Source organism: Camelina sativa, chromosome 9 (genome assembly GCF_030686135.1).
Source record: "Camelina sativa cultivar CO46 ecotype springtype chromosome 9, ASM3068613v1".
Taxonomy (NCBI): Eukaryota; Viridiplantae; Streptophyta; class Magnoliopsida; order Brassicales; family Brassicaceae; genus Camelina; species Camelina sativa.
The window spans coordinates 18,530,709-18,545,348 of NC_141888.1; the positions used below are offsets into that span (position 1 = coordinate 18,530,709).

The 14,640-nt window shown below is 34.3% G+C and overlaps 1 protein-coding gene and 1 non-coding gene across 2 annotated transcripts; one reads left to right on the forward strand and one right to left on the reverse strand.

Moving 5' to 3' along the window:
• Nucleotides 1-960: 960 nt before the first annotated feature.
• Nucleotides 961-1,607, reverse strand: LOC147938279 (defensin-like protein 206). The gene is made up of 2 exons (XM_087467735.1): nucleotides 1,479-1,607; nucleotides 961-1,378 (listed from the first exon to the last, which is right to left on the reverse strand). The coding sequence occupies exons 1-2, from the start codon at nucleotides 1,546-1,548 to the stop codon at nucleotides 1,170-1,172; spliced, it is 279 nt and encodes a 92-aa protein (XP_087323861.1). The 5' UTR covers nucleotides 1,549-1,607; the 3' UTR covers nucleotides 961-1,169.
• Nucleotides 1,608-10,385: 8,778 nt separating this feature from the next.
• On the forward strand, nucleotides 10,386-10,491 carry LOC147938280 (small nucleolar RNA R71). The gene has a single exon (XR_015567500.1). It is a non-coding gene; the product is annotated as a small nucleolar RNA R71 (small nucleolar RNA).
• Nucleotides 10,492-14,640: the final 4,149 nt, after the last annotated feature.

The following is a 14,640-nucleotide window of genomic DNA, read 5'->3' on the forward strand; positions in this document are numbered from 1 at the left end:
TCTCAAGAGATTTAGTATAAGGTAAGAACAAAATGCTCTTTAAGTAATTCTTATTTAAAACTGTGTTTGAAAGAAGCAATGCATGGCCTTTTATATAAGAAAATTCGATATATCTAATAAACGGTTTTTGAACGGTTTTTGAATGTGAGGCGAGAATGGGTTGACAAACACAAATACAAAGCGAGTTTATTTTTTCCATGATTGGAATAAAAGTTCAGAGAACATGAGATATTATATTACATTTGAGAGGGGGGGAGGGGGGGGGGGGGAGGCAACCAATGATTAGCTTTGCCCTCCATCTTTTATTTGGAAGCAAAAGAAACATGAACATAACATAAATACACTCTCAAATGGAGGTGAACCATTTTTTTTCTATAAACTTATCGCCAACTGGAGGTGAACCATTTTTGCAGTGGCAGTGTTTGTCCGGTCATTCAATCACCTTATCGCAAACTGGAGGTGTGCCATTTTTTTCTATAAAACACTTACGACATACCCGTTAATTAAAAAATTATAAATATTTCAAAAATACATTCGTCTTCAACCAGTAAATCAATCATTTAAAATTTTTTATCATGCTTGAAACTAGTCATCCCCTAAATGAAAAGTCGTCCACAGTCATGATGAGCTCATAACCGAAGTAAACCGGTGTCAACTAGGGTAAAGTTAAAAAAAATAGATGTGGTTATGGTATTGCTTTGTTATTTCTCCTATATTAGTGGGATTGTATCACCCACCTCTCCAAGTACGTTTCTTAGTGGTAAATTTAGTAGTTAGTTTCTTTTCTTCAGAACCAAGAGAATATGAAGAAAATATTGTTAAGAAACTTGTGTTCCTGTTTTGTTCTTATGAGCAATTCTCCTTGGCTCTCAGCTTATATATATTCCCTCACTCTCTTTCTCTGATCTCTAGTAACCGGTTTTAGAATGTTAGGCGGGAATGGATTGACGAACACAAATACAAAACGATTATATTATATATGATGATTAAAATAAAAGTGCACAGAAGATAAGATTACATTTAAGAGGGGGGCAAGCAATGGTAAGCTTTGCCCTTAATTTTTTTATTTGGAAGCAAAAGAAACTTGAACATAAACACACGCAAATGGCATGTCCTCACACCGAAAGGGAACAAAAGTCACACTTGGTAATTACATGATGAGGTTATTTTTAAGCCTTTTTGTAGCAGTGGCAGTGACTGTCAGTTCCCTCAACAACCGCCCAGCAGACAGGAGGACTACCGTATGTAACTACGCAACACGTACAACATTGAGCATTTGTTGTACCGTGGGCCGACGGGCACTCGCCAAGGAACACACGTGAAGCGGCCGTAAGACATCCACCAGCACCACAGGTTTGAGCCTCAGTATTAAGGATTCCTAGATGTTGACATATTAATTCGTCAGCAGAAGATACTTAAGAGGCAACTGCAAAGTACAATATATAGATGAGATCAACTTTGTAAAACTAATATTATACCAGTTGAAGCCATCAGGAGAACAACCAAGAGAACAGTAAAGCTGACGGAGTTGATGAGGTTCTTTGCCATTTCTTTTCTTCTTTGCTTTGCCTTCGCTGAAACTTGTTCTTTTGGATTAACTTCAAACTTTGATGGTTTAAATTCGTAGGTGTGGTCATCTATTTATAGTCAAAATTTTGCAACTTTGTTATATTTGTTTAATCACTTTTCTCTTCTTTCTGATTTTCCCAAGTTCATAATGTCGCCACAATTATGCACGGCCGTCTTTGTTATCCTCTTTTTTTAATAATGCACTTGTCTTTAAAAAATCAACTTAAAAGAAGGTCATCTCTGTAAAATCTAATATATTAAAGGAGAAATCCAGAGAGTTCACAGCCAATCTCACAAAATTTGACCTTTCTTGCCCTTAATGAAAAATACCCCTGAAAAATTTTCGGACAAGCTTTTATTCTCTATTTAGGTTGCTGAAACGCACCACATTCATCCTCAGACTTAAGATTACTAATTTGCCATTAATGAGAATACAAACTGGACGTTTTTACCCTTCAAATTTATTTAGAAAATTATTAAAAGTCTAAATTATTAAATATCTAATCTATATAATCGTCAAAACGTGATTTTATAAATTTTAAAACGCTAAAACCTAAAATAATGGGCTTTAATAAAAAACCCAACCAAAATATACTGACCTATTCGAAACCCTAAAATTATAGGTTGTTAACTAATATATATATAGGTACAACCCTAATCATTCTCCATAATCCGAAATCTTTAAAACAGATAAAACCCTAATTTTTTCCCATGTTCTTCAAATTATATATGTATTATAGTTTTGATGATCCCTTATATGGTTCTTCGTATTCGTGTTCGTGTTCTAATGAGTCATGTCCTCTTTTTGTAGTATTTGTTTGGAACGCAGGTTCGAGCATTACCAAAACTTTGAGTATGGTTTCATTACTTCTTATATTATTTTGTATAGGTTTCTTGATTTATTAAACGTTTTGTAAAAACGATTATACTAATTCTTATGTTTCAGGTGAGTTAGTAAATGGTCGTGATCTTAGTTCTATGTTCCTGCACAAGAAATCTAGGTCTTTTATTTTTGAATACTTTAAACTTTATTCTTTATAGTTTGATGATGCTAAATAGAAAGGCTTATTTCTATAGTTGCAGGAAAGCTTCTGTAGATGATCATATTAATGAGAGATGTTTGGTAATTTTAATAGTAAACTACTCTATCATCGTTATAAAATTTTATTCATGTGTTTGTGGCTCTAATAAATAAATATAAATGAATAGGTGGAGGTGGCGAGGACTATCGAAATTTCTTATTTGAATTCTGCATCTTCATCCATGCTAAAAGGTATGTTGCTAAATTTAAAATTCCTTTTATTAATATATTTCTAATTATTTAATTAAATTTAAACATTGTTTAGATGAATCTACCAATAATCGTATGGTGAAAAACAGGTATTGTTTTACATTTTAAATGAAAATTATTTATATATATATATATATATATATATTTGATTCAGAAAATCATATTAACATTTGTAGTTACTGATTATTATTGCAGAAAGACTGTGAATGGTGCTAATAATATCCCAGAAGTTATGGTATATTTTTAAATAAATTATTTAGTTATTGTTTTAAATTAATTACTCTTATTTTCTCGGATATAACATCATTTAGTGTGATTAATCAACAGATTAGAGATGCAGAGTCAGCAATACAACGTCTTCCGGCTATTGTTCGGTAGTAATTCTATGTTAAAAGGCGGTTTTGACACTAATTCTTTGTTTGGATCATCTTCTAACGTTTGTTAATAATTTGATTATTTGGTATTAACACGGAAACAATATGTGTTTAAAAGTCATCCTGAAACAAGGATTTTATCTAGGTTCTACTTATGCAATGAATGTATGAGAACATGCAAACAAAGACATAAGCAGAGATGGTGATGAATGGGATGCAAGGTGTTTCAATACCCTTATGATGTTGTAGCATAAAGGATGTCAATCCATAAAGAGTGTGATATGTAAGCAGTCAAGATGTGATCAATGCATTCAAGTTAAGCCAAATATCAAGTTGATTTGTTTCGAACAACCTAATGACAATAATGAAATGCAATGAACTAAGGCAACTTAAGACACTGCTAATGCATAATTAAACAGTAGAAAAGTGCAATAAACTATGCTAAGCAATAGAAAACTACTAACAAATGCAACTAAGAGCAAACTGAAATGAAACAGAACAATGGATAAACAAGTAAGTAGATAGGAGCTCGACCTAGCACTCGGTCGAGTGCACGGTCGAGTGGGTGGTCGAATTGACAAGCGAATGAACAGAACTGAAACAGAGCATCAATCAAAACAGAGCAGAACGAAAGTAAACAAACAGCAAGCGATTAAACAGGATTCAAACAGGTAAATCAATAGATAAAGAGGGTCCTAAGGATGGATTCATGGGCTGGACTCAAGCTATGATTATCTAAACTAGCCAACAAACCTCAATCAAACATGAGCTATCTCTAGACAATGATCTCCTAATACAAGTTAATCCAATCTCTTGGCAATAACAATCAAGCTAAGATACTCTCAATCTAGCTCTCACTAGGAAAGATCATATAAAAGCAGGCATTAAACTCAGATCATTATAGTCAAAAATCAACAAAACATCTAATCTCTTAGCATGCTTCATGATAATCTCTAGCATTAGCCTTATCTAGCAACTTAAACATTGGTGTGATGCTAAGAAGCTTAAGATCTATTCTTACCCTCTCAGTATAAGAATAGCATAGAGCATATCTAATCTAGAAGAGATATTTAAACAATCAAGCTTGATCAGTTTAAGCAACCATAACTATTACCCAGCCTAATCCATCCCTAAGATCCTAAGCCACTAATAAGATCTAAAAATCATCATGAAGAACACAAACCCAGAAAATGATGATATAGACATGGATGGATAGATAATGATGAGATGAACAATTTAACACAAAGAAGTGAAAGAAAATACTCAATAGATTCAAAGTTATGAATGTTACAAATCTATGAAAATCTAGAGAAAAGATAAGAGATGATGCAATAATGTAAAAATAGCTAAAAATGGCAAAAACTAGGTTATGAGGTGTCTAAAGGGTCTCTCCTTTTCGGCCACAAGTGCCAGCACATATATATAGTAAAGAGGGGGAAGCCCTAGTTAGCTAGAGGACAAAATAGAGAGTTGGCTGCAAGTGCTCGACCATGCTCGGTCGAGTGCATGGTCGAGTGGTTGGTCCGTCAAGTAACTCCAGTCTTCGATCTGGTATGATATCGGTTAAGTAAAACGGGTATAACTCTTGAAAGACAGCTCCGATTGCCTTGAAACCACCGGCATTGGAAAGATAGCTCGATGTCCGACAACTCTTATGAAGAAGGCTGAAGCTGAATCGCAACCGAAAATCTACATTTGGATCGATCTTTGAGGAGCTCGTTATGAACCCGACCATGTACTCGACCGTGTGCCTGCTCGAGTGGTATGGTCGAGTGCCTTCTTTTCCCTTCCTGATACTTCCAATCCTCTTGTTTACCTCCAGAAATAACATCAAGTCCTTTCTTACCCTTTTAGAGCTCCATAACACCTAATAATACTCCAAATGCACAAATGTATGCAATGCATGCTTCTAAACATCCTAAGTGCATATTTGGACATAAATGGCTATAAAACCTAAGGAATGACTTCTATATGATGCAAAACATGAACTAAACAAGGCCATAAATATGGTAAAATATAGTGACATCAACACCCCCAAACTTAGTCTTTGCTTGCCCTCAAGCAAACAAACAAGACAAGAGAGAAAAGTGAGGTTTGAAAATGGGATATCAAAGCCTAAAGCTTGTTAATAAACTAGCTAGAATCAATGTCCAAGTTACTAGTATTATGATGCAAGGTGAATGAGCTGTACTTAAAGATTTTAGACGAGCCTATCACAACCTTTACTGATTTGAGCCTTAGATGTCCACATGCATTCAAATCAACCATTTCCTTTAACATTCATTAATCAAGAACATGAATCAATTTATGCAATGCTTAAACTCATTTGGCTTGGTAGTAAAAGGTTTTAGAGACAATAATGGTCTCTTTTTGGAGTGGGGATTATCAATATCAAGGTTCTCTCATAAAAAATGGATTGAGCTTTAGAAGAATGCTAAAGGTAAGAACACTTAGACACATACAAGAACAAAACCTTGTCTACCCAAAGGTACCCAAAGTGTTTATCCTATCAATCTAAACCCAAATTGTCCTAGTTCTACCCTTTATCTTCTTCACTTCTCTTTCACCCTTTTCTCTTTTGATTTTAAAGTCTTAGGAGAGGTTTCTTATTTGATCTTTCTAGTGGAATGGGGTATTCTTTCTTATTGCTATGGTTTCTTTTCTTCTTATTCTTAAGACATAAAAGCATTTTGCTATACTCTTTCTTTCTTTCTTTCTTTTCTTTAACTAGAACCAACTTCAACAATCTTATACTTCCCATTCTTTCACTAGACTTTGATTTCACACATTCCCCTCTTAAAGACTCTACCTTTTTCTTTCTCTTTTTCTCTTTTCTTTTCAAAACAGCCAAGTCCCAAACTCAACAAGTGATCCACCTAGTCCTATCTAGTTTGGAAAATGCAAACTAGAACTACACAAGGTCTTACTCTTGTCAGTTCAAACCTAACACAGTCTACCAAGCTCAATCCCAATATAGGCCTTACACACTCAAGAATAAATTTGGCTTGAAAGAAGGATAGGTTAAGGGTAGGGAAACTGATTCTTAATGAGGAAATCAGCTACTTGGATCAACAAGAGTGGTAAAAGGAAAAAGATGATCCAAATATGTATATGGTATCCATGAGTTTAAAGCAATGCACAAGTTGATAATTGAAAGTCAATATTAGGTTCTTATAAGTAGGAAATGGCATCAAATCACAACATGCTTCAATTTAGACCAAATGCAATGCAGGAATTCAAGGCTTGGTTCAATCTTATGCTTCTAACTACTCAACTAGCATCAAAGTACTATTAACTTGGGCATTGATCCTAGTCTAGTGAATAAGCAAGCTAACAAGGCAAACTCATCATAGATCCCTAATGCAAATATTAAACAGTCCTATATGAAACATGTTAAACAAGATCCTAATATGCAATGTAAACTACATGAACACTCTTTTTTTTTATAAAGATTTTTGCAAAAATTTTCAAATTTTTAGGGGTTTTCTATGCCTTAGATGCAATGCAAGTATTAACATGTTTATGCTAAAAATTTGAAATAAGAAAACAGAAAACAATGTCAAATGCTATCTCAAACCCTCCCCCAAACTTAAATTACACAGTCCCTTGTGTAAGAGAAATTTGAAAGAGGATTCAAGAATCAAGAAGCAACACAAAATCAAGAAATGCAATGGTATATACAAAGATAGAGTTGGAGTATTACTTGGGATGGGTTGGGGAAAAGGGCCATTTCATACCCGTACACACTCCGAAAGTGCGAATTGCTACCTATACAAATAAGGAGGGCCAATTTATACATGTACCCTAAGACATTTCAAATTTCATACCTATACTCACAAAATTGAGCCAATTTCACCGTCCACGTTAACGGAATTAAGTCAACCGTTAGAGATGCTGACTCAGAGTCCACGTGTGTATTGACTGCCATCGAAAATGCAAAAACGATGTCGTTTTGTTTTCTTTGAAAAAAAATTGTGGAATAACCACACAATAGAGGTTCGAACCCACAACCTCTTCTGTATTTAGCATAGGACTTAACCAGTTTATCCCACAACAATTCTCGATAGAAACCAACAAACTTATTAATATAAACCTAAGGTAGCATCTATCGAAATCGAAAAAAATTGTGGAAATCCTCACTGCTGCGGGTCGAACCCAGGTACTCAAATACATACAGCATAGGACTTAACCAACTGATCCCACAACAATCCTCAGTAATAACACACAACTTTATCTTTATAAACCTATAAGGTATCTAAGTCACAAATTAAATGAATTTGAATTGGGGGAAAAATAAAAATCCTAGGATTCTTCTTCTTCTCTCAAATATAACTGATAAATTTATATTTAAATTATAAATTTATAATTTATAAATGAGAATTAAATATAAATTTATAAATTAAATATAACTGAGAATATATTTATAAATTTAAATTTATAAATTAAATTTATAAATTAGACTAAATGAAATTATAAATTATAAATTTATATTTAATTCTCAGTTATAAATTATAAATTTAATATAAATTAAATATAACTGAGAATATAAAGATAAATTTGTATAACTGTTAAATTTATAAATTTATAATTTATAACTGAGAATTAAATATAAATTTATAAATTAAATATAACTGAGAATATATTTATATTTAAATTAAATTAATTTATATTTAAAAATTAAATGAAATATATATAAACCTTAAACCTTAAACCTTAAACTTTAAACATTTCATTTAACTGATAATTTATAAATTTATAAATATATTCTCAGTTATACTTAATTTATAAATTTCTATTTAATTCTCAGTTATAAATTATAAATTTATAATTTAAATATAAATTTATAAATTTATCAGTTATATTTGAGAGAAGAAGAAGAATCCTAGGATTTTTATTTATCCCCCAATTCAAATTCATTTAATTGTGACTTAGATACCTTATAGGTTTATAAAGATAAAGTTGTGTGTTATTACCGAGGATTGTTGTGGGATCAGTTGGTTAAGCGTTATGCTGTCTGTATCTGAATACCTGGGTTCGACCCGTGGCAGTGGGGATTTCCACAATTTTTTTCGATTTCGATGGATGCTACCTTAGGTTTATATTAATAAGTTTGTATGTTTCTTTCGAGAATTGTTGTGGGATAAACTGGTTAAGTCCTATGCTAAATATGGAAGAGGTCGTGGGTTCGAACCTTTATTGTGTGGTTATTCCACAATTTTTTTTCAAAGAAAACAAAACGACGTCGTTTTTGCATTTTACGTGGACTCTGAGTCAGCATCTCTAACGGTTGACTTAATTCCGTTAACGTGGACTGTGAAATTGGCTCAATTTTGTGAGTATAGGTATGAAATTTGAAATGTCTTAGGGTACATGTATAAATTGGCACTCCTTATTTGTACAGGTAGCAATTCGCACTTTCGGAATGTGTACGGGTATGAAATGGCCCTTTTCCCGGATGGGTTGGGGGTGGGATTCATTTTTGGAATATCACCAAGTGCCTAAAGGACCTTCATGCTACCTGATCAACCATAACACAAAAGAAAACAAGATCAAAATAACAAAAAACTTAAACCAATATGTACATGGATACCTTTGGGACTTCCTCCCAAGTGAGCTTGTTTAAAGTCTCTAAGCTTGACTTTGCATACTCCTTATGCTTTGGAAGGGTGATATAGAGGTGATGAAGTCCCCTTTGTTCCCAAAGATTGTAGTGCTCCTCTTATTCCTGGGGCAATGCTAAAAGAGCTGTGTCTGCTGATAATACTCAGACCTTGCCTTGCTTTCTTTGGAGAAGAACTTCTAACTTTACCATGAAGCTTCTTGATTTGCCCACTTATCTCCTCATCCTTAGTTGTTAATTCCCTAACTGAATCATGTAGAATGTTGATAGTTTGAAGCTCAGACAAACCATCAGAGAAGGGGTTTCTTGGCTCTTGTTGTTGGTGAAGCTTGGGGATGAAGTCTGGGCATTTTGGGTGACTTGGTACCACTCGGTCGAGTGACTTAAGGTGCTCGGTCGAGTGGTAGGTCGAGTGGAAGGCCGAGTGACCTAAAATCTCTGTTTCTACCCCATTCACACCCTCAAAGATTCCAGACTCAGTTTCATGACCTTTCTCTTCAATCCTGAAGGTCTGCCCATCAATAGTTGGCTTCTTCTGCTCAAGCTCTTTAACTTGTGGCTTCTCATTCATTTCAACATCTTGTAACAAAGGTTCATGACTCAATACCATCAATGCTTGCTTATCAATAGAAGCCTTGTACTTTTTCAGCATTTGCTCTTTAAACCGTCCTGGAAATGGCAAAGGTGGCTGATAGGGAGGAGGAATGAACCGAACCTGCTTGCTAGATTCTTGAGACATGACTCGCTCAAGCACTCGACCAGGCACTCGACCGTGTGCATGGTCGAGTGTATGGTCGAGTTGGGTCTCAAACTCAGTTTTCTTCTCATTTTGCACCTCTGGTTGGAGAAAATCCTCCCCATCTTGGCTGTTACTGTCCTCAGGGAGCTTTGAAGGTAGTTCATTGAGAGAGATAGCTTGGGCAGTGGCAAAATCCTTTAGATTGTTAATTGCTGTCCCATGGAGTTGTCTAGAAGAAGAAGATTCACTCTTGCACTCTAGGTGAAGCAGTCTGCAAGTTAAAGCTTCAATCTTGAGATTAAGGACACCATATGTGAGTCCATCTTGTTTTTCATCTCTATGAGCTTCTTACTTTTTTCAATATCTCCATTAGTTTGGCCATGTAGGAGTTGCTGAAGCATACTCTTCATCTCTTGATCTAGAGCAGGAGGTTGTTGGGATTGTTGTGGAGGACAAACTGGGTCCATAGACAGCTCATCTTCACAAACAAGATGTACCTTCTTTTGCTGGGAATCACCTCTTTTGTGTAGAAAGAGCTTATCTATCTTCTCAAGCTTCTCATTCAAGGCTTTTATTTCCTTTCTATGCCCTTCCTCAGAATCAACACCTCTCCTTAAGCTTCTATCATATTCCTCATAATAATTTCCATTGGACTGAGCAAGGTTCTCCACTAACTCCAAACCTTCATCTACATCTCTATTCATGAAGCTTCCATTAGAGGCTGTGTCTAGGAGCATCTTGATCTTGGGAAGAACACCTCTATACAAAGTACACAACAAATATTCATTGCTGAATCCATGATGAGGGCATTGTCTCTGGTAGCCTTTGAACCTCTCCCATGCTTCACTAAAAGATTCACCATTCTTTTGGAGAAATCCTGAAATTTCATTCCTCAAATGTGCAGTCCTTGAGCTAGTGAAGAACTTTGCAAGGAATACCTTCTTATATTCAACCCAAGAGGTGATTCTTCCAGGAGGTAGAGTCTTCTCCCATTGATGGGCTTTATCTCCTAGAGAAAAAGGAAACAATCTCAGCTTCAATGCATCCTCACTAACTCCAATTATATTGGTGAGGCTACAGAGCCTGTCAAACTCATCAAGATGTGCAAGGGGGTCTTCAGTAGGCAGGCCATGAAATCTGCTGCTCTTAACCATTGAGATCAGACTAGTCTTGATTGTGAAGGTTGTTTTGTGGATAGGAGGAGGCACTATCCCATATCTTTGAGTATGTGTAGTGGGAGCATCACTATCACCAATCTTCCTTCTCCTTTGAGGTTCAGTTTGATCATGTGGGAGTTCCATTGCCACCTCTTCTTCTGTTTTTTTGAGACTTTGAGCAGGTGCTCGACCAGGTGCTCGAACAAGCACTCGACCGTTTGCTTTGAGGTACTCGGCCGAGTTCCTGGTCGAGTGGTACCTGAGAATCAAAACAGAACACCAGAACAAGAAAGAGGTGAGTAATAGAATAAAAAGTAACATAGCTTAATCTTGAAACAATGAAATCTCGACTGGAACATATAAACACTCTAATGGCAACGGCGCCAATTGAAACAAGGATTTTATCTAGGTTCTACTTATGCAATGAATGTATGAGAACATGCAAACAAAGACATAAGCAGAGATGGTGATGAATGGGATGCAAGGTGTTTCAATACCCTTATGATGTTGTAGCATAAAGGATGTCAATCCATAAAGAGTGTGATATGTAAGCAGTCAAGATGTGATCAATGCATTCAAGTTAAGCCAAATATCAAGTTGATTTGTTTCGAACAACCTAATGACAATAATGAAATGCAATGAACTAAGGCAACTTAAGACACTGCTAATGCATAATTAAACAGTAGAAAAGTGCAATAAACTATGCTAAGCAATAGAAAACTACTAACAAATGCAACTAAGAGCAAACTGAAATGAAACAGAACAATGCATAAACAAGTAAGTAGATAGGAGCTCGACCTAGCACTCGGTCGAGTGCACAGTCGAGTGGGTGGTCGAGTTGACAAGCGAATGAACAGAACTGAAACAGAGCATCAATCAAAACAGAGCAGAACGAAAGTAAACAAACAGCAAGCGATTAAACAGGATTCAAACAGGTAAATCAATAGATAAAGAGGGTCCTAAGGATGGATTCATGGGCTGGACTCAAGCTATGATTATCTAAACTAGCCAACAAACCTCAATCAAACATGAGCTATCTCTAGACAATGATCTCCTAATACAAGTTAATCCAATCTCTTGGCAATAACAATCAAGCTAAGATACTCTCAATCTAGCTCTCACTAGCAAAGATCATATAAAAGCAGGCATTAAACTCAGATCATTATAGTCAAAAATCAACAAAACATCTAATCTCTTAGCATGCTTCATGATAATCTCTAGCATTAGCCTTATCTAGCAACTTAAACATTGGTGTGATGCTAAGAAGCTTAAGATCTATTCTTACCCTCTCAGTATAATAATAGCATAGAGCATATCTAATCTAGAAGAGATATTTAAACAATCAAGCTTGATCAGTTTAAGCAACCATAACTATTACCCAGCCTAATCCATCCCTAAGATCCTAAGCCACTAATAAGATCTAAAAATCATCATGAAGAACACAAACCCAGAAAATGATGATATAGACATGGATGGATAGATAATGATGAGATAAACAATTTAATACAAAGAAGTGAAAGAAAATACTCAATAGATTCAAAGTTATGAATGTTACAAATCTATGAAAATCTAGAGAAAAGATAAGAGATGATGCAATAATGTAAAAATAGCTAAAAATGGCAAAAACTAGGTTATGAGATGTCTACAGGGTCTCTCCTTTTCGGCCACAAGTGCCAGCACATATATATAGTAAAGAGGGGGAAGCCCTAGTTAGCTAGAGGACAAAATAGAGAGTTGGCTGCAAGTGCTCGACCATGCTCGGTCGAGTGCATGGTCGAGTGGTTGGTCCGTCAAGTAACTCCAGTCTTCGATCTGGTATGATATCGGTTCAGTAAAACGGGTATAACTCTTGAATGACAGCTCCGATTGCCTTGAAACCACCGGCATTGGAAAGATAGCTCGATGTCCGACAACTCTCATGAAGAAGGCTGAAGCTGAATCGCAACCGAAAATCTACATTTGGATCGATCTTTGAGGAGCTCGTTATGAACCCGACCATGTACTCGACCGTGTGCCTGCTCGAGTGGTATGGTCGAGTGCCTTCTTTTCCCTTCCTGATACTTCCAATCCTCTTGTTTAGCTCCAGAAATAACATCAAGTCCTTTCTTACCCTTTTAGAGCTCCATAACACCTAATAATACTCCAAATGCACAAATGTATGCAATGCATGCTTCTAAACATCCTAAGTGCATATTTGGACATAAATGGCTATAAAACCTAAGGAATGACTTCTATATGATGCAAAACATGAACTAAACAAGGCCATAAATATGGTAAAATATAGTGACATCACATCCTGATACTAAAATTTTAATAAAACATTTTACTAGCGCTTTTCCGTAAATTTTGATCGTAACCCTATTTTTGTTAATATCTGCAGAGAAGCTATTGATTCCAAAAATTAGAGTCGTTTCCTTTCCATTTAAACTACACGGTAATTATCTTCAAATATTCTCAATAAAATTCCATTAGATATAATTTATGACATTGTTACTATTTTAAAAATAGAAAGCGTATGGAAGAAGATATGATTGGTGTCGTTGCAAAAATGCAGGCGTGAATAGTGGGAAGACGAAATTTAGAGAATAGTAGGATGAATGTTATGAGATCTTATAATCGTATTTTTATTGATATTGTTTTAGATGGATGAATATTTTATGAAATAGAATAGTCTAATGATTATTTATTTTAATAATAAAAAATTTTACTTTATAAATGACGATCAAATATAATAATCGTGAAATACAATTATTAACAATACAAACGACCGGATACCAAGGTTCTTGATGATTATATAAGAACTAAATAAAACAATGAAATGCTATATTCATAACTATTATTAAGAAAAAAAAGTGTTTAATATTATGTTTAAAATTTTGAATAATATTGTTAATTAATGAAAATAATCTGCATATGAAAGAATAATCCTTGGTGTCGTAGCTCATATTCAGGAGGCGTGAGGAGAAGATAAGCATGATATTTAGAGAATAGTATGATGAATATTATGATATCTAATCGACCAGTTACTAAAGTTCTTGATTATTATTTAAATTTGGAAAAAATAATGAAATGACATAATGATAGCTAATATTCTTTAAAATGTGATAATTTTTATGTTCAAAATTTTGAAGATTATTGTTAGGAAAATCTAATGTTGTTATTTTACATTATGTAAAGTAGGGTGGATAATCTTAAGAGATATTCTATATTTAAAACAATATAGAATATAGTGTAAGATCACGATTTATTTAAAAAAGTAAATGTAAATATGCATTAAAAGCCGTAATGATAAACATTAAGAAGATTACTATTTATCTCTAAAATAAAGGGAAATATAAATATATTAATGACTGGAGATCTATACAGATTAGTTAAAAATATCACTTTCGATAAAAAAATGTAAATTGTGAATATATAAAATTGCATATGTATACGTCTATTCGACTCTTTTGATTTACTTAAATCAAAGAAGAAAACAAAGAACAAAAAAAAGAGCAAAAAATTATGGTTAGGTATAGCTTTTTCGATGATGTTTCGCGTTTGAACTCTTCAAAATATGAATGGAAAATTCATGTGAAGGTTTTGTGTCTGTGGGAAGAGAAAGGTCCAAGTTTGGAGATGGTTTTAATTGATATTAAGGTATTTACTTTATTTTAAATATAAGCTCATTATATATTTGAAACAATAAGCTTATATGCAATTATACCTGAAAGTTTAAAATTACAAGGTTTTTAAAATATTGTTAAGACATATAAAATCGTATTAGGCGATAATTAATAATACTATGTTTTACTAGGGTGTAAAGGTCCAATGCTCCTTTCGTGGAGATGTTTATGATCGTTTTGTCTCAAAGTTCAAGGTTGGTGATTGGCTTGATTTCGAAGACTTTA